The sequence below is a fragment of the Neolamprologus multifasciatus genome, chromosome 5, assembly GCF_963576455.1.
Source record: "Neolamprologus multifasciatus chromosome 5, fNeoMul1.2, whole genome shotgun sequence".
In the NCBI taxonomy this organism is placed as follows: domain Eukaryota; kingdom Metazoa; phylum Chordata; class Actinopteri; order Cichliformes; family Cichlidae; genus Neolamprologus; species Neolamprologus multifasciatus.
The window spans coordinates 2708386-2728955 of NC_140443.1; the positions used below are offsets into that span (position 1 = coordinate 2708386).

At 42.3% G+C, this 20570-nt stretch overlaps 1 protein-coding gene across 12 annotated transcripts in view; it reads left to right on the forward strand.

Moving 5' to 3' along the window:
• LOC146517776 (dedicator of cytokinesis protein 3-like) overlaps positions 1 to 20570 on the forward strand; it is a 313061-nt gene that overhangs the window by 208008 nt on the left and 84483 nt on the right. For all 12 annotated transcript variants that reach the window (XM_085160372.1, XM_085160374.1, XM_085160375.1 and 9 more), the window contains 2 exons: positions 7703 to 7744; positions 8457 to 8611. In XM_085160372.1, coding sequence (XP_085016498.1) covers positions 7703 to 7744; positions 8457 to 8611 — 197 coding nt within the window. The remainder of the gene's footprint in view (positions 1 to 7702; positions 7745 to 8456; positions 8612 to 20570) is intronic.

Consider the following 20570-nt stretch of genomic DNA (forward strand, 5'->3'; position numbering starts at 1 on the left):
TCCGATTCACAAGATTTGATCCTCGATTCGATTCGATTTGAATCTGGGAAATTTTGACAGTCTGAAATATTATAATTCAGATCAGGACATTTACATATTTTTGTATCTATAAAAAGGAAGCTGACACTTGTGAGACTTTATCAAAGGTGTGAGCATCACAGCAGAGGCCTTTGTGTCAAAGTAGCTGAAGATAAAACAGAAAAACATGAAGGGGATTTTCCTGGCCTGGGATTTTATAAAAATATTCTGCAGTACATCAAAAACAAAAGAAACCATTAATCAACACATGAACATCACCTCTGAAGTTACAGCTGTTTTATTAGAGACACGCTGAGCGTTTTGCATTTTGCATAATTTTAAAAAGTTTAAATTTGTTCAGTATTGAACGGCAGAAATTAGGTTTTCTTTTCGGAAGTAAGTAAAACGAAAAAAACGTCGGCCGACAGCCTGTAAACAACGGTAGACTTGTGCGTAACAAGCAAGTGATTAATTCAGAAAACAGTACAGAGAGAGAGAGAGAGCTGTGCATCGTAGTCGAAGCAAAACAGTAAAAGTCAGAGTGAATTCATGACGATGTTTATGTGAAGCGTAGTTTGGATCTTCTTTTGCTGCTGGTTCGGTCAATATTGTTTGGAGAGACATCAAACTAACAGCTTTACAATCAGCGCATAAAGGGCGTGAACACAAAGCTCGGACCCGCCGAAACATCAGAATCAGCGAGCTGTCGGCTTTCAGCCCCGACTGTGAGAAAGGCGACATCTCACTGATTCTGATCCGCGGGTCGCGCTGTGTGTTTACGTCTCTGTGCAGAATCTGTGTTCCTGCTCTCATTTACTGTCTTAGCTGTTTGGTGGTTGTTGAAATTTTGTGAGATTTCACCAGAGATTCTGGCATTTCGGGCAAAATAAATTTATTCGATCGATTCAGGATTTTAATGAATCGATTTCACGTTATCCAAGCCAGAATCGATTTTAATCGATAAATCGATTATAAAAACCCACCCCTAGTCATCATCTATGAGAAAACTCATAAATCGCTATAAGTACAGTAAATATTTATAAATCAGAGTAAATATGTGTTGAATAATTAATACTGCACATAAAGATGTGAGATTTAAGCACATCAAAGTTAAACATTATAATCAATCTTCTGTTTTTTTCAGAAAACATATTTTATAGCTTGTTTTGTATTTTTTTAAGCTTATAAATCCTCAGTGATCGTTTGTTCCCTGTGACTGAACAAAACGAGCACTTAGAACGTGTAACAGCAAAAGAAAAACCTCTGAGAAATGAAAGAGTAAAGCTGTGATTGATCTGAACAGAAATGTCAAAGATATTTTCAGTTTCTTTCATCTGCTTTCCTTTCATCGTGACATTTGTGTCTCCACATGTCAGAGAGCTTTGTGACAGGCACCGACATCATCGACTCATTTCACATTTTTGACCAATATTCAAATTTAATTGTGTAAAAGGAAGCAAGTTTTAATTCTGGACACTCGGGCAAAGAGAGGAGCCGAGCTGTCATCTGATCACCAGTGGTGAGTTGGATCGGGTGGCGTGGGAGGATGCTGGACAGATCTCCAACTGCTCCCTAAAGCAGATGTTTCACCTTCATTGCTGTTGTCATGGTGACAAACCAAATAGTGGACCCCGGAGGTGAAGGGAGCTTCTTCATCAAGCTGAAGAAGGCGTGCTATCGGGCTTGGTTAGTAGGACTTCAGATCCAGCTGCTGGGTACCAGCAGGGCGAGCAGAGCGCCACTCGGTCGGTAGATGAAGCAAAAACTCAGGTGTGGGAGGAGTTTGGTGAGGCCACATGGAACAAGACTTTCAGACTCCTTGAGGCGATTCTGGCAAACCGTCAGGCAACTCAGCGGTGCTCGACTCACTGTGTACAGCACAGGCAGGGTGCTGCTACTTCAACTGAGGATATAATCGGGCGGTCTTAATCCCAACGGCACGACTTCTGTAGAGGAAGCAGAGTCCGGGGACGAGGTCACACCAAGCAGCACCAAGTGGCCACCAAGGTACCAACATCTTGGTAGACGGGCAGCTGGGGTGGACGAGGTTCACTCTTAGTAATAGGGTGAGGAGTTCAGACATTTTAGAGGGGCTCAGTGTAGACCTGCTACTCCTTTAGATGTCTGATTAGGGACGCCTCCTGGGTGAGGCATGTCCCACAGGAAGGAGGCCGACCCAGGACATGCTGGAGGTGTTATATATCTCTTAGCTGCGCTGGGAATGCATCGTGTTCCTTGAGATAAGCTGGAGGGACGTCAGGGCTTCTCTGCTTAGGCTGCTGCCCCCGCCACACAACGCTGGATAGGCAGAAAAAAATGGATGTTTGGATGGGAATAACAAGAGGGGATGTGAACAGATGACTCGACAAAGAGGAACAGGCTCTTCATTAGGTACAACTTACCAGGCTGGACCCAGTTTTTCCTTCAGAGCTGTGTTAATTCTTCATTTCTCCGATTCAAACGTTCCTCAGAGACTTTGGTCCATGTTGACGTGACAGCATCACACAGCTGCTGATTTGTCAGCTGCATCCATGACATGAATCTTGTGTTCCAGCACATCCCAGAGGTGCTCTATCAGGCTAAGATCTGTTGTGGAGGCCATTAGAATACGGTCAAGTCATTGGTCGTGTCCAAATTCATGGGCTGCATCCTCCTGAGGACCCGGCCTTCGCAGTCTACGTGGGTCACTCAGAAGGTTCTCAGAAGGTCGGGTAGACCGGAAGTAAACGGCTGTGAAATTGGACGGTCTCGCTTTCAGATCTGCGTCACCGCTGTCTCGGTGGAGTTTAATAAACTCGGCCGTCTGCTCCGTGCTATCTAGAATATAACAGGACACTGGAGTAAACTCTCGACCGTCTCACACGTCTGTTTAATCAGTTTTCTGTTTGATGTTTAGTCAGCTGTGTGAAAACCACCCGGGGGATTAATAAAGTTTTATTTTATCTAATCTAATCTAATAACTTTAATCTCAGCCAAACCGATTTACTCACGAACAAACAAAACACTGAAAAAAGCCCAACAATAACATTTTTAGGTTGTCTAAGTGACTTATATATTACGTTTAACCCGAGCAGTGAAACTCCGCGGTGATCTGAAAATGATGTGCCGGGAGTTGTGCCGTTCTCGGCCGCATCAGTGACCCTCGAGCTCCCGGCTAGCTATCGAGCTGGTGGGTAGCAGACGTCTCCGAAAACGTCGAAGCACTTTTGCAAATATGCGATATCTTGATAAACCGAGCAGATATTTGATGTTTACACAGCTACTTTCTCGCCTGAAAATATGTTTAAAGTTTATTTTGTGACCCAGAAAGATTACTAAGAGTAATTTCAAAACTTAGTAGCGGCCGCCATTGTTGGAAACTGGAGTTTGGCTGGGCCGCGCTATGAATTCTGGGATATGGTAGGCCACGAAGGACACACCCGACCCATCCTTCACATTCGGGGAAAAGGAGGATGCATTTGTCGGCTGCATTCGGAGGAGTCTACGAATTTGGACAGCCTTCGGTGCGTCGCTGTGACGTAATCACAAGTAAGTAAGTGCGGCCTCAGGAGGATGCAGCCCATGAATTTGGACACGACCATTGTTGTGGTTAAGAAATGAGATGATCTGAGCTTTGTGATGCTGTTGCCTTCCTGTTAGCTCAAAACACTCACCACAATCTCCTCTGACCCCTGAATTCAACACGACGTTTTCACTGAGAGAGTTGTTTCTCTGTAAACCTTAGAGGGGGCTGTGGGGGGAAATCCCTGCAGTGTTGAACCTGAATGACTCAGATCAGCCCGCCTGGCATCAACAACCACGCCACGTGAACCGAAATCACCTTTCTTTATTCTGATGCTAATTTTAAATTCCAGCAGATTTTCTCAACCATCAGACTTCGTAAATGCACTTTTGCTGTCATGTGATTGGTCGATCAGACAACAGGTGTACAAGATTTTTTAACCTGTAACTTGCAGCACTCATGACAGTTAGATTGTGTCGGCTATAATAACCAATAGAAGCGAACCAACATGCTCATGAACGTATTTCATGAAGGTTAAACTTGTTGCTGAAAATACTAAAAATGAAGTATTTCTCTTTGTTATACTGGAGTCTGTGGATAACTTATAACCTGCGTCACATTTCCAAGGCTGCTTTAAAAAAAATATGTAACTATTAAATAACTCGAGCCTATTAATGGTGCAGTGCTGCAGCATGAGACGCATTCTTTGTTGTTCATGGTCTGTCGGTAATACTTGATGTTCCCTTTCTTACATCAGTCCTGCTTTAAATAGCTTCAGCAGCCAAACACCGTAGTCCTGGTGATTCCCCTTTGTTCTGTTGCTTAGAGACCGATCTGGAGATGGGACGTGAGAAAGGGGGAGAAACAGGAAGGGAGCGAGAAAAAGGTTAAGTTATAGATGGTTGGATCGAAGACGAGGAAGAGTGAGCATGAGAGAGAACCACACGAGTTCTTTATGGTAACAAACAGAGAAAGAAAGTTACAAAGTTCCTGCTGATTGATTTGTTTTTGAGTCGCGGAAACGAACGTTTTTAAATGTGACATTTGAAAAGGTCGAGATGAAGAAGAAAAACAGAAGACGTGATGAAATTCATCTTTAATGATCTCAGTGATGAATTTGCATTAGTGCAGCAGCAGGAGAGCGCGAGATTCATCACGGGGGGGAAACAATCACGCAACGAGAACACGATGTGAGCGAGAGGAAACTTTCCAGCAGTCGCATGCAAATGCACATCTGACATTAGCAGTTAATCGGCTGTTACCGCCAAACTTCTGAAATAGACACATGACTATAATGTCGATTGTTTAACAGTCAGCATCATGCACCCAAAACATCTTGTGTTTGGATCCTGTGTGTGTGGACTGCATGTCCTCTCCAGGTACACCGGCTTCCTCCCACAGCCCAAAGAGGTGCAGTTAGCGGGGTCAGGTGTGAATGATCCTCTGTCTCTCTGTGTTAGCCCGACAGCAGACTGGCAACCTGTCACATCAAGCTCAGATCAGCTCAAATAGGCTCCCGCTCCACCCTGGACTGGATAAAGTGGAAGAAAATGGACGGATGGATTATTTGAGAGTTAACTTACAGCCCTGATATGCAGATTAAAAGCAGACTTTGAAATCCTGCTATGACAACATATTAAAATGTTGAAATTTAAAGAGATAAGTGTTAAGGGGGCGATCGTGGCTCAAGAGTTGGGAGTTCGTCTTGTAATCGGAAGGTTGCCGGTTCGAGCTCCGGCTCCGACAGTCTTGGTCGTTGTGTCCTTGGGCAAGACACTTCACCTACCGCCTACTGGTGTTGGCCAGAAGGGCCGATGGCGTGATATGGCAGCCTCGCTTCTGCCAGTCGGCCCCAGGGCAGCTGTGGCTACAGCTGTAGCTGCCTCCACCAATGTGTGAATGGGTGGATGACTGAGTGTGTGTGGGGTCCCTAGGTGGGACTAGTAAAAGCGCTATACAAATACAGGCCATTTACCATTTAAAAATATATTCGCATGTTTAAAGAAATGTGAAACAGAACACTGGAAAAATTGCATAATGCTTAAAACACACAGGAAACCTCTAACAGTAATCAATAACATGATTGGCTCTGTCAGTCTGTGTGTGTCAAGAGATTTATTCTAAAGACACTTCTTCAGCTAAGAATCTAAAGGTAGAAACACACAGACGCGATCACAGAACGCTCACCCCAGAGTGGGGGCCCTGTTACCGCTCTGGTCTTTATTTATATACAAAAGTAATACGATAGTGAATAGACAGAGGAATGTTGGTGCGTATGTAGAAGGGAGTGAAGATAAGAGTGGTTCAGGTGTGTGTGTGTTGTGGGATACAGAAGGACGCAGCCCCTCTTCTTGTTCGTGAGCGCAGATAAAAGTGTCCAGCTCCCCTCTTCCTGGCAGCAGTGAAATAACAGCTTGTTCAGCTATTATCGCTGTGAGAGTCATCAAAAGGTCAACATGCATTTTCTATCATATGCAAACTTATATCATTAAAAGCTTATACTGACGACTAAATACAATTTTCCATTGACAGTGTGAGAGTTTAGCAGTTCGAATTAGTGTGTAGCTGCTCTGTGTTTATATTCTTGGACTGCTGGTGGAGCTCTGCATCATTCACAGCTGAAAATAATTCATTATTCGTCTTATAGCGAGCGTTGATGCATCACCTGAAGTTTCAGCTCCTCGCCCTCTGAGGCCGCGCTCACTTTTAGCCAAACAGCAGGCTGCATGCAAAGACAGTCTGAGGCCTCAGCTTCTGCACACGCTGACCTGATTATTTAAAGCAAGACAGCGTCTCTGTGGGCGCGTCTGCAATCCAGAAATGTCACCCACTGAAAACATTTGGCTGATTATAAACCTGGAAACATGACAGAAAAGTGTTTGTCACAGAAGAGAGGAAAAACGTTCAGCATTCAGATTTACAGTAACCAGTCTCAGGGCCTCATTGAAGAAGAGGAAATCCTGCCCCGTCCCAGCGAGTCTGGAATATGTTGCTGTCTTTATCCAAAAAACAATAAAGCTGAGTTTAACTTGGATATTTTGTCTTTGTACAATCTAAAGTCAATCCAGTGAGGATCGAGGTAAAGCAGGGCAGCTAGTAACTTCCAGTCTGCACACCAACGTATTCTTGAGTCGCACACAAACCCCAAGATGTGTGTGACTGACACGTGTTGTGTAAAGAGCTTTGTGTGCTCGAGTAACACTAAGAAACAATATGTTTAAATTATTGCATGACCTTATTTTAATCGACTGCCCCAACCGTTTTAATAGCAGGTTTTAAAAATTCAATATAAAGAAGATGAGGAGATACGGCTGCCATCGTTTAATTCCCTCCTCAGGTTGTAATATTTGCAGATAGCTTTCAGCTGACAGTCATTACCCGAATTCATCAAACAGGTTTTTACTTCCTGCTGCTTCTCGTCTCACAAAGACACTCGAGAGATTTAGGGAGACAACTCGGAGTAATGAGTCTCTGGGGCATTTTTATCTTCTGACAATGAGGGGAAGGGAATGGACCACGATAAAGTAGATAAGAGAGGAGACGAGATGAGGAGACAACACAAGAAGGAGATGAGAAGAGGAAATGAAATCAGACAAGAAAGCAGATGAATACAGAAAAGGAGAGGAAACAAGGACAGAGTATAGTGAAGGAGAGGATATACAGTAAGGAGAGGACAGATAAATGAGAGCAAGATAGGATAGAAAAGGAAACAAGAGATTAGAAAAAATAACAAAGGAGATTAGACAATGAAGGAGAAAAACAAGTCGATAGAGAAGGAAAGGAAGCAAGGAAATGGTGAAAAAAGGAGTAAATTGACAAGGAAATAAAAGAAGGAAACAAAATGAGAAGAGGTTAATAAATGAAAGGAAACAAAGAGAAAATAGGAAAGAAGGAGATGTTAAAGGAGAAGTAAGGACTGAGTGTTGAAGGAGATGAAAAAAGGAGGGCAGTTGACAGTCATTGGGGCAGACAGTGAAGAAGAGGAAACAATAAATGAGAAATGAAGCAGGGACAGAGGATAGTAAAGGAGACTAGAGACCTGAAAAGGCGAAGTGAAAATAGGAAGCGAAAGGAGGAGAGGAAACAGTGAATGATGATGAACCAAGGAGGGGAAAAGGAAACAATAAGAGGAGAGAAATGATCGACCCCTCGGCTAATATTTTGTGTGTCTCTCTTTCGCAGCATCTTTCTAGCAGACACAGCGTACAGCAGAGCACCACACAGGTACGTGGACGTACTGCAGTAACGTGTGTCTCATTTACTTCTCATTTCAGAGGCCCATAAATGATTTATGGGACACAATTAAGATACTTCCAGCAGAAAAAACTGCTACAAAGTAGTAGTGGTGGTAGTAGTAGGAGTAGGAGTACATTTTACAGAGTAAAGAGCCTGAACTGGGTCACAAAGAGAATCCTTGGAAAAGATTTCCATGTATCATTCATGTCATCAAGAAACTTTTCTCGTGCCTTTTATCATTAAAAATAAATGGAGATATGAATTAAAAGCATTTAAACAGTTCTGTTCTACAGTATTTACAAGCTTAGACCCACAGCTGTGCTCTGCAGCACTCTATCCTACTAATGCTGATACTTTCATCACAGAGTGTGAGTGTGACTCTCAGGCATCACGCTGAGACGGTGTGCAGATTTAAACTGCAGCAGCATCACTTTGATGCTAAAGAACCAGAAATTTAATGCATGTTTTTGAACAGTAATATGCGTAAAAACCTTTTTATGTACTTACACATCAAGTTAAAGTTAAATAAACCTTTATATTTTAAGAAGATTTCATAGTTTACAAATGTTTCTGTTCAGCCAGCAGGCTTTGGTGTATATGTTTACTAAGACTGTCACACAATGTCTTCACAAAGTGTTTGTATTCTGATATGTGTATTTATATATTTTGTTTGTTTGGCTGCTTTTTGTGTGTGTTTTAGGGCGACAACGCGCGGCAGAGACATGGGGAACCCTGTAGAGTTCCAGTACCTCATCACCTGCTGGTCAACCTGAAGAGCTTCACCTACAACAGCATAGGCGAGGACACGGACATATTCTTCTCCCTGTACGACCTGAGAGAGGGAAAGACCCTCAGGTAGGTGGTAGCTGAACAGTCGAGCACAGAGGTGCAGATTTCCAAAAAGTGTGGGTGAGACTCTTTACTCGTTTTACCGTCTCTGTGATGATCAGTCTTTTCATATTTGTGCTGTAAAGCTAGCTGCTGTTCGGTCAAGTCAAACTGGATAGAAACAGTTTGTTTTTCACTATAATAATCATTATTTTTTAATTTAACATTACAATAAATAAATATCCTACCAATCAGCATTCATTGCCATTTTATTCTTTTATAACTTCAATATTGATTTGTGGACAAAAGCCAGAATTTTCAGTCCCATGTTTGGTTTCTTGACATTGTGACACGACGCCATCACAGGAGAAACACCCTGATTATCAGCAGCAGGTGAAGCTGAATGTCAGCAGCACAGCAGGAGCAGCAATTGTCCTTTAAATGAGCAAAGAGGAAACAGATGCAAGGAGACGCTTACAGAGGCGAAAAGTCTGTAACTACGCTAAGCTAGGATGCTAACCTAGGATGCTAAGCTAGGATGCTAACCTGAAGGAGACGACCTCAGCTCTATGTGACCCTGAAAAAATGACCCTGTGTCCCAATAATGACATTCATATGTTACTGAATTGCTTTCTATGGAGCCCCTCTGGTGACATGAGCAGTGTTGGTCAAGTTACTTGAAAAAAGTAATCAGTAACTAATTACTGATTACTTCCCCAAAAAAGTAATCCCGTTACTTTACTGATTACTTATTTTCAAAAGTAATTAATTACTTAGTTACTTTTTAAAAACACGATTTACAACCTGAATAGGTGATAAAGTGATAGATCTTTCAGCCCAATTCTACTTTTTCTGCATAATCATCATACAAACTGTAATCAAATGGAAAAGTCTCTTTTTAAAACTTGTTTTATTAGTTTTAATCTTTTAACTTTATGCATCAAGCAAAAATTTAATTATCTGCAACATTCTCTGACTGGAAGAAATTAGTTTAACAGTTAAACCTATTTTCTGCACATTCCAGCACATAAAATAAAATATGTTTTGTGTTTACACTCAGTCTTTCAAATAGATGCAAGTAAAACACAGCAGAAAATAAATAAAGTCAAAGACTAGCGGTCCTGTTGCTCTATTTTCACCTGTAAAGCAGGAGTGGGGTAGGCGGAGGTTTACCGTGGTGCAGGTGTGCAGCGGTCAGTGGAAGAATCCGCGAGTTTCTCTGTGAGTTTCCCATTACGTCGTAGCTACTCGGTGCTTGTTTGGAAGTTTAGGGTTTTTTTCGCTGTAAAAAGAAGTTTTCTTCCCACGCACAACGGACACTAATGTTTTTGTCACTTTTTATGGAATCAAACTCAAAGTAAGGTCAGTACTTCCACGCTTTAAACGCTGCACGCTCATACTCTCTCTGCACTCGATATATGATCCATTGTTGATCTGCACACAGCTGTTGTCACGAACGTCGCACTCGCTTACGTCACTGTCATGAGACATTCTTGCAAAAAAATCACAGTTTTAGTAACGTAGTAACGCAGCGTTCCTACGGGAAAGTAACAGTAATCTAATTACCGTTTTTGCACTAGTAATACCTTACTTTACTCGTTACTTGAAAAAAGTAATCAGATTACAGTAACGCGTTACAAGTGCCCATCTCTGGACATGAGTGGGGAAAATTGTTAAGTTATTGATGCTTTGAAGTGAGACTGTAATAGATACACTGTGGTTAGAAATCAGTGTGTTGATCACACCGAGTGAGCACTGAGGCTGTAACAAGTAACAGGAAATGATATTTAAACTTTATTTAAATTTTAATATGAATTCCTGTGATTTTCTTCATTGGTGTTGTCAGGTGGGGCTTTAATGTTTTAGCCTGGCCCAAATTCTTCAACGTCATCTCAAGTCAACTGTTAGCTGAAACTTAGACACAGTTGAGTTTTCCAGCAGGACGATGATCCCACTCTCTGGTTAGGGAGAGATAACCCGGCTAATATTAACCTTAACCAAACATTGCTGTAGGTGTATGTATATATTAGACTTATATACTTTTGATCCAGTGTGGATCAGAGAAAATCCAAATTAAACTTGTTCAACCAATTGTTGCTTTTTAAAGCCGTAAATAGAAAATGTCACAAGAATATTCATTTATTTTTCCGAGTATTCGCTGTTTTTTTGTTCTGGGCCTACTCAGTGCTATTAAAAGTTCTGAATACAGGCTGACATATGGAAAAGTTACACTGCTTATTTTGGGAATTTGATCTTTTGAATCTGTTGATGAGTGAATCACTGATGATTGCACGTGTGAGTCACAGCGATCCGGGCTAGAAACCTTTAAATAAACCAAAAGCTAAGACACATTCAGTAATGCAGCTTCCTTTTGTTTGAAAACACATAACTAAATAATAAATAACAATTTGATGATGTTGACATTTAGTTTCTGTTGTGTATCTGAGGCCAGAGGAAGTTTTTGAAATGTTTTTAATTGGCTTTAATGGAAGAGTATGTGAACTAGGGCTGCTCGATTATGGCAAAAATGATAATCACGATTATTTTCACTGAAATTGAGATCTCGATTATTTGACAATATTTATTTAACCCTTTAAGACCTACCATAGAACCAAGTCCACCAGAGCTTATATTATTTTTTTTACATGTTGTAGTGCCATTTGTGGGAGCATTTCAAGTTGCTATACATCAATACAACTGTTATAGCCCATATTTTAATAATATGTATGCATTAAGTCCATAGTAACCACATTAATTGCAATAAACTACAAAAAAATTGAAAATTTGTTTTTTTTTACATATATTTCTACTTGGAGAAATTTAAGAGGCTCATCCCTCAAAACTTTAAATACAAAAAAGTTGCAAAAATAGTTTACAACAACAGGAAATTTATTTTGAGTTTCTTCATAGTTTTATTTTGGAGATACAGCAATTTTTATACACTGCAGGAAAAACAAAAACCAATCCTATGATGCAAATTTGCAAAGAAAACAGCAGGTGCATCAAAATAAACTATTTCCAGCAGTGCAATTCGAGTTCTAAGCATCACAGAAACTATTCAGAAAAGTCAAACATGACTTATAAAAACACCAGTATAGGCTTTTAAGGCCTACAAGTAAAAAACTACATTTTCCGCGAAAATGACGTCACTTCCTGTTTCGGGCAGGAAATGGCGGACATGCGATAGTTTGCGCTGATGTCAGTTTCAATGTGGGAAGTGTTACAAACAGCTGATCGGATCGGCAAAGCGTGTTTCTGGAATATTATGTTTTTGTTGCTGCAAGTGCTTTTTATGCAGTTTTTGCAAAACTATATGTGGAAGGAAACTGTGACCGAGGACAAGCTGATGGCAGAAGATGTAAGTACAACTCCTCCGGTTTCATATGCAAAAAACTTATTGCGCTAGCTCACGTGGTTGCAGAGCTACCAGGATTTAAAAATAGTTATGCAAAACCAAGCGTGCTGCTCTGACCGGCTTTAAATGGTTAACAATAACAATGTATTGAATAATGACTTTAAAAAAATAATATAAAATAGTGCAAATACTGATAACAGTGCAAATGTTTGCAATATAAGAAATAAATGAAAAATGCAAACATCTATGTTTAGTGAACTTTGCAGTGTTGCTCTGTGGTGCAGCTACGACACTGTAGCAAAGTTTACACACTGTGTCTACTTGATCCACGTCTGACTCATGAACCCATAATGTTTCCACACCACTCAAGTTTTTTTTTTACCTCTTTTCAACCAACGGCAGTCACTCTCCTCTCCAAATAACTTCTGCTTAGCTTTCTGAGCTTTCCGAGCTTCCCTCGGGTCCTCTTAATTGTTGTGACGCGTGTTCGAAATGCAGAGAGGTGCGCTCGATTTGCCACACGGAGCAGCGCGAGAGTAAAGCACGAGGGAGGGGCTAATAATCGGCTCAGCCATCGTTGAAAGACCAGATCGTAATCGAGATTAAAATTCGATTAATTGAGCAGCCCTAATGTGAACGGTCTGCCAGACAGGATCATGAGGCTGAAGCTGGGAATCGCAGGACTGATGTTGAATGTTAATAATGATCCACAAGCTGGGTGTGAGTCAGAACAGTGAGAAGAGTTTTAGGTAGAAGATACAATCTACGTATAAGAGCTAAGAGACTGCAAGGTGGTGTCGGGGAGAAGGTGGGTGTTCGGCATTGGATGGTAGACTGTAGGATGACTTTAGACACCAAGGAGAGGAAGCGAGGAGCCGAGGATTAATGTGGTGGAAGCTGAAGACAGAAGGATGCTGTGGAGAGTTCAGGAAGGACTTGAGACAGACTCTGGGTGGGAGGGATGAGTTACCAGGTGAAGATCAGCGAGCAGCAGTTTGGCTTCGTGCTGAGACGACAGATGTTTGTTTGAGTGTTTTACGGCGTCTTTGAGAGTTACGGGGCATTATTGGGTGCCTAACTCAGCAGTGAGTTAATTAACCGAACCCCACGCTTGGCTTTGGACTGTTGGAGGCGGGAGTAGCCAGACACACGGTGACAGGCAGAGCAAAGTCCACAGAGAAAGTCTTCAGGCTATATTCAAACCCAGGACCTTTACACCACCACGCCACAGCGTGCTGCTGTAAATATTACATGACCCCCCCCCCCCACACACACACACACACACACCATCGCCTGACGAATACCCATCAATTATGCATTCGTGCAGAGATCTCAGTGCTAACATGAAGAATCAGTAATGTCAGTAAGGAGGCTGATAAAGGCCATGTTTATGAGTGTTTCAGGAAAATAAATGTAGAGTCTGTGAGGATGTTGATGTTTAGCAGACAGGACGTTTTTGGCTCTGAGCGAGGGGAACGTGTTCCCTCCAGGAAAAGAAAGAAGCTCAGCGAGCAGCCCCTTTTCCCCCATCCTGGTTCTCTCTGTATCATCATTACAAACCGGCTAATAGGCTCCGTCCTCCCATCACACCAACAGTCCAGAAATAAGTTGACCTTGGCAGCTTGTTTTCACAGTCAAGTCTGACTCAGCGTTAGTCTAATGACCAGAGCTGCTCCTCTGAGATGCTCAGATGACAGAGGAGAGGAGACCTTCAGCAAACTTTATTGGTTTCATTTTTCATCTACAGACATAACCAAAGAGACAGTTTAACATATGTACAATCACAGCTCCCCGATCCTGCACACAGGAACTAAATAAACGCCACAGTGCCTGACTTTACCTCCAGCTCATCTCTCTACTCAGTACTTAAAAGTTTTGCTTTAATCGTCCACCATTTTTTCCCAGAAATTTCTTCAACCTTAGATTTGCAATGAATCCTGGGATAGGGCGCAGTGTTGCCAACTCCTCAGTAAGGAAAATCACTATTGGCTGTCCTAAAAGTCGCTAGAAGTCGCCAAATGACGTCATTGCCTAATTTGCATAATTGGTCATGCTAATGTAATTGTAACCTACTTTGTTGGAGAGAGAAATAACATCGTGGAAGAGACATGAAGTGAGTAAAAAACGTCCTAAATGCATTTAGAATTTATTTAGAACTACAAATTAAATTTATTTTAGCAATTATTGTTCACAATTGTGTCACAATTCCAACCCTGCTCCTTTACCCGGGCTTGGACCGGCAAAAGTGACCCGAAATAGGCACTCTGGTGGAGTTACTTTGTGTGTGTGTGTTTATAAGTAGTTTTAAACCTTGTGACCCACAAAACAGCATAAGAGTAAAAGAAGAACTGATTGCGTCAGTGCGGGAGCAGCGGCTTCGCTCATGCGCGATTCATTTGCAGTTTGGACGCACAGGTGTGAACGTCTCCTGCCCTGATAGCAGCTGGGGGAGGACTATCCTCCGCCCGTGAGCGCTTTGGCACAGGCGAGGTGCCCACGGCAGCACCGCTGCCTGTTGAGAGTAAAAGCGATACGTGCTTTCACGTCAAAAAGTCATCATAAATAAGTCTCCAATAACACCAGAAAATGTCGCCAGATTTGTCGCTAGTCGCTTTTTAGAAAAAAAGTCGCTAAGGGGGTCTGAAAACTCGCTAAATATAGCGACAAAGTCGCTAAGTTGGCAACACTGATAGGGCGGGCCACGAAGGATACACCCGACCCGTCCTTCAAATCCAGGGAACAGGAGCATGCATTTGTAGACTGCATTTGGAGGAATTTGGACAGCCTTCATCGCTTAGCTGTGACGTAATCGGCCTTGAATTTGGACGTAGCCGTGTTCTGCCGCTGTCCCGCTGGCAGGAAGCTTCTCTCTGAGACACTTTTATCTGAGACTGTGTGATCTGATGCTGAGACTTTATAGCCTGATGCCGTTAAGTCAGAAGTGTGACGAGGTTTCAGTGAAACGTGATGCTTTTTTGGCTACGGTCTCATGTCTGAAGCCGTTGATAGAAGTCTGACGATGTTTTCCTGAGACCTGAGGATGTTGCAGTTATGCTCTGATTTACGGCTTCAGCTCTCGTTCCTCCTGCCTGTCCACTACCTTCATTTCCTCCACTTCTCTGTCGGCTTTGCCAGACTTTAAGCATTTCACCTCATTGTTCTCAGCACTTTTCCTTCATTTTGCATCTTGCATCAGTTTTTGGGGAATGCCACCTGGTCCGTATCCGGTTGAGCTATTTCCAGGTGTCAGCGCGATGTCAGTGTGTGACGAAGGAGTGCTCAAATGCTGACACGGAGGCAGGTGGAGGTTTAAACATAAGTGAGCCTTTTTATTGAGCTGATGAAAACGCAGGCACCCCCAAAAATACACAAGGGGAACTAACAGGAACCTAAACTGGGAAGGAACTCTGGGAAACCGGAACATGGAAACTGAGAGATGCATGAGGAAGTCTGATGTGTTTGAACAAGTCAAACGACACGACAACCAAGCGATTAACCAAAGCCCCATTTTTTTCAGACCTTTTGCCCTGAGAGGAGCTCTGATCGGTGCAACTAAAGCACCAGCCTGTGTGCATCCCTCTGAGGTGGAGGCTGAGGTTTGTGATGTGGTTACATCTCAGCAGGCGACGTCTCTTTTCTTTGGTTTTCATCCCAAAAGTCATCCCAGTGTCTCTGTGGGGATTTTTGACTGGAAGCTGAAACCTTTCTTCCCTCCTCGCAGTCGCCACGGGCAAACTGAAGACTCTTACATGCTTTGGGCAAACAGTGTTTTATTGTCAGGAAATCTAAAGTAATAACATTTTTTTAAAAACAGTTCAGTTTTTAAAAGTTCAGGAAGCAGAAGACTCACATTTCCTCCTTTTAAGCTTAAGCGCCTTTCATCAGATTGTTGCTTTGGGGTTTGCAGATTTCTTGTTTGAGTTCAGGTCTAAGTCATCAGGATTTTGCAAAACTGGTGTTTCAGCAATAAGCAGACTAAACAATTTCATGCTGAGCTCTGTGTCTGTGAGGCTTTTCTCCCAAAGTTGTGTTTGATTGGTTCATTTGCAATTAGAAATTTGCAGGTAGGTGAGAATCTGAGTGTGAATGGCCTGTATTTATATAGCTTTACTCGTCCCTAAGGACCCCAAAGCGCTTTACATATCCAGTCATCCACCCATTCACACACTGGTGATGGCATTGTGGCTACATTGTAGCCACAGCCACCCTGGGGCGCACTGACAGAGGCGAGGCTGCCAGACACTGGTGCCACCGGGCCCTCTGACCACCACCAGTAGGCAACGGGTGAAGCATCTTGCCCCACACAACGACCGAGCCTGTCGGAGCCGGGGCTCGAACCGGCAACCTTCCGATTACAAGACGAACTCCCAACTCTTGAGCCACGATCGCCCGATGTGTGAATGGTTGTCCTTCTCTAGCATCTCTCCATCCTGCACTCTTCCTCTCCATCAGTGTCAGCTGGGACTGGCTCCAGCCCTCCTGTGACCCTCTACAGGATTAAGTGGGTATAAGTGGGTATAGCTAATGAAGGATGGAGTCATTTGGAGTCATTTCTTGTAAACACAAAGGCTAAAATGAGGCAGGTGGTGTGAATTTCAATTAGTTCTTATTCTTAATGTAAAACCTAAAAGTACAGAGTTTACCAAGAAAAACAAAGCAAAGATGAGAAGAAGCTCAAAGAGACTTCAAAGTGATCGCCATGGTGATTGTACTCTAAAAACACGAACAGGTAGAAACCATCCTGACTGCTCACCGCTGCCTTTGTTACTGTTGAAGTTCAGGCTCTGGCTGCTGGGCTCGGCAGACGGCCTTAACCACACACTGGGCTGTTTGCTAGCCGGCTGTCTGTGCAGACACTTGGAAAGAGCCGCTGTTGTGTTGGTGGTTTAATGCAGTTGTGTCTGTCCTGGGCACAGTTTAAGTCTCCACTCCTCAAGAGTTGCAGACAGCTCTGCTACTTTCCTCCTTATGCAAAAAACTTAGATTTTATTCTACCTGCTGTCAGCATCAATGCTGGAATTTTACCCAGAAGATTGAGGTTCAAGTCGAATGCTGGACTTTGACTGTATCACTTGTTTCTAGACGTTTTTACTCACTGCTTTCTCTGGTTTTGGGAGTAAAATGAGGGACATCATGGACATCAGTGTTGATTGTTGGTCCCACTGTTACACACTGTGTTTGTTCAGGCATCAACACCTTGACACGGTGGCTACAGCGGTGTGAAAAGTGTTTGTCCCCTTCCTGATTTCCTAATTTTTTGCATGTTTGTCACACTTAAATATTTCAGATCATCAAACAAATGTAAATATTAGAAAAAGATAAGTCAAGAAAGATCCAAACCTACACGGCCCTGTGTGAAAAGTGATTGCATGTTTTAGGCAGTGATGGAGGCACAAGTCAGAGGCTGGAATCTCACTGTAAAAACTGAGGTCCCCGTCCTGCGTCATTAAGGCTTCTGTTTAACATAATTTGAGCGTATTTGTGTGGTTGGTTTGGGAAGAGATTATGATTCGAGGTAACTCGCTGCACTGGCTTCTGGTTACTGTTGCAAAATCAGTTTCACCCCGGTTCGTTTTATTCCTCGAAACTTCCAGAGACGGCACCGGAACTCAGTAGTTATTTCACAAAACCTTTATTCATCTTTATTCATCTTAATTTAAGCATGCACTTCTAGAAGGGAAGACGAGGCCGATGTCCCTCTGCAAAATCTTCACCCCTTTGTTAGTTACAACCAGCTTTATAGAAGTGACCCCATCATAAAAAAAAAACCCACGGTGTGCTGCAAACTCTGTGTCTATGTGCACGAGCACATGAGTGCCTGTGTGTGCGCGTATCCGTATGCCTATGTGAGTGCACGTGAGTGACTGAGTGTCAATGTGTGAGTGTAACAGTTAAAGCACTGTGTGTGTGTGTGTGTGTCTCTGCGTACGTGACTCCCTACCGGTCATAAAAGTCCATCTCCCTTCCAGACCACAGTTATCCAGTTAAAAATGTTGAGACCCCCACCCAGGTATCCTCTGGGGAATTTCCACTCAGCATTAACTCCTCTTTGTCTTACTTTCACAGTTCAACTGGGGGAGGGTCTCCTAAAATCTACTCCTAAGTTCATGACACAGTCAGGCCTTTATTTATATCCAGGGCAGTGTCAGTGTCTCACAATTCTATATCCTATCTAACACATTCCTAAACTCTAAAATAAGCTAAACATTCCTACATTACGTTTAAAATCAGTTTAAAATCTTGGCTTTTACTGTTGTGGCATTACGAGGTGAGGCCTCCACATCTTCTCCATCCTTATCTCCAAACTGGATCCGTATGTTTGCAGATAGAGGTCTTCTTGTGGTGCCACGTTCCCGTCTGAAAACTAAGATGGGCTGAACGTACAGCCATAACTGTCCACTGTCAACAAGCTTCTCTTTGCACTCGTTAATCGTGGGATCCTTCAGTAAACATTTGTGTTTGCATTGTTTTAATACCTCAGTGAAGCATTTTGTGACTGATTCTTGTCTTAAAAAGTGTAAAAAAATTTATTTACTCACTTACTTACTAAAATATGTTTAGCATGTTTGTTTACTGGAAACATGTTTGTCATATGTTACAAACAAGTACAACATAAAACAAAACATTGTTACGGCCCTAGCAGGGCCGCCTCCTGAAGTTGTCTGTGTGGGCGTGTCCGTGTTTGCAGCTGGTGAGCTGCTCTCTTTTTGACTTACTTTTTACTTTATTGACCAACGCTTGAGTTTTGTTTGTTCTCCTTCAATGGTGATAGCGGCTTGTCCGTCTCTTTTAGTTGAGCTACTTTAATAAAACTCTTTAATTGAACCCTTTTGCCTCCTTGACTCCTTTTCCTGACCCAGACACTTTTTGTTACTTCCCCCTCACCGCCTAGACCCCTCAGGGGAACGTAACAACGTCTTCCCTCAATATAGTTATGAAATGCAGTGTATTTGTATGGGAGGGGCGTATTTTAGGAGAGAGGGCTGACTAATACCCATCTGTGATTAAAATGAACTAATGCTGTGAGGCATGACCCCAGGATCCTCACTGAGACATCATCGCGTTTGTCTTCTTCACACCAAATCAAAGAAGCCCAGCCCTCTTTTATCAGCAGCTTCTTTAACGTCAGGTTGTTGTTCCTCTGTTGAGTGTCTGGTTCTGTGTAATGATAGCAGTCATGGAAATTGGCTGTTTCATTCTGAGTCACTTGCGAGTTGATTGAATATCTAAAATAATACTGTAAATATATGCAAGGTGTAGTTAGAGGACTGTGCAGAATCACTGGCTTAATGTGATGCAGTGAATCAGCCGTTAAATTGAAATAGCTTCACCTCTACTGAATTTGATGAAAGTAATAGAAGATAATTCAGCCGGGTCATGTGTTTGGATATTAATGCTTTGACTGGAAGGTTGTGAGTCACTGCTTTTGCTTTTCTCTGTCCCAGATTGAGGAGTAGATACTGGGAACAGTGGGTGATCAGAGATTCCTCCTTTACGTGAAGTGAACTTTTCTTTTAAGTTTCTTTTTTATTGTGCTTTTATTTTTTCTATTTATATTTTTTACTCTTTTAATGTATTCCCCAGTTTAAGTATTTTCTGCAGTTTAAAGCGGTTTCATAAAAACCTATTACTGCATGATAGGGCTGCCACGATTAGTCGACTATTAAAATCGTCGACGACTGATTTAATAGTCGGCGCGTCGTTTGAAGCTTTGTAAGATCACAAAAGACGCAGGAATAAGTAGTAGGATTTAAGAGTGTAATAACGGACTGAAACAGAAGATGGCAGCACTGCATGTACAAGGATGCCAGCTGCCGTTAAACCCCGAAGAAGAAGAAGCTGTGTCCCAGAATTCATAGCGCAGCCCAGCTCAGTTTCCAACAATGGCGGCAGCTAGTTAGTTTTAATATTACTCTTATTATTCTTTCTGGGTCACAAAATAAACGTTTAACATATTTTCAGGCGAGAATGTAGCTGTGTAAACCTCAAATATCTGCTCAGTTTACCAAGACACCACATATTTTCAAAAGCGCTCCGACGTTTTCGGAGACGTCTGTTAGCCACTAGCTCGATAGCTAGCCGGGGGCTAGGCTAACTAGAGCCGTGAGAACACCGGACTCCCGGCAGATCATTTTCAAACCCACCGCCGTCTTTTGCTACTCAGGTTAAACATGATATATAAGTCACTTAGATAACTTAAAAATGTTATTGTTTGGCTTTTTTTTTTAGTATTTTATTTGTTCCTGAGTAAATCTGTGTGGCTGAGATTAAAATTATAGTTTTTACACAGCTGAATAAACATCAAGCAGGACAGCTGATTATCAGAAGTGTGAGATGTACTCCGGTGTCCTGTTATATTTTAGATAGCAAGAAGTTTATTAAACTTCACCGAAACAATCTGCAAATTTCATTAAAATTTAATAAACTCTTAATAAAATCTGTCTTTATTTTAGTTAGCACATACCTTAAACACTTAAAGCTGTAAGCTAATAATAGTTATATAAGAGCAGATGCTGCTGGTGCAATAAGTTGTACGTTTTACGTCCAATGGATGATGATCTGATTAGTCGACTAATCGCAAAAATAATCGGTGACTAGTCGACTATCAAAATAATCGTTTGTGGCAGCTCT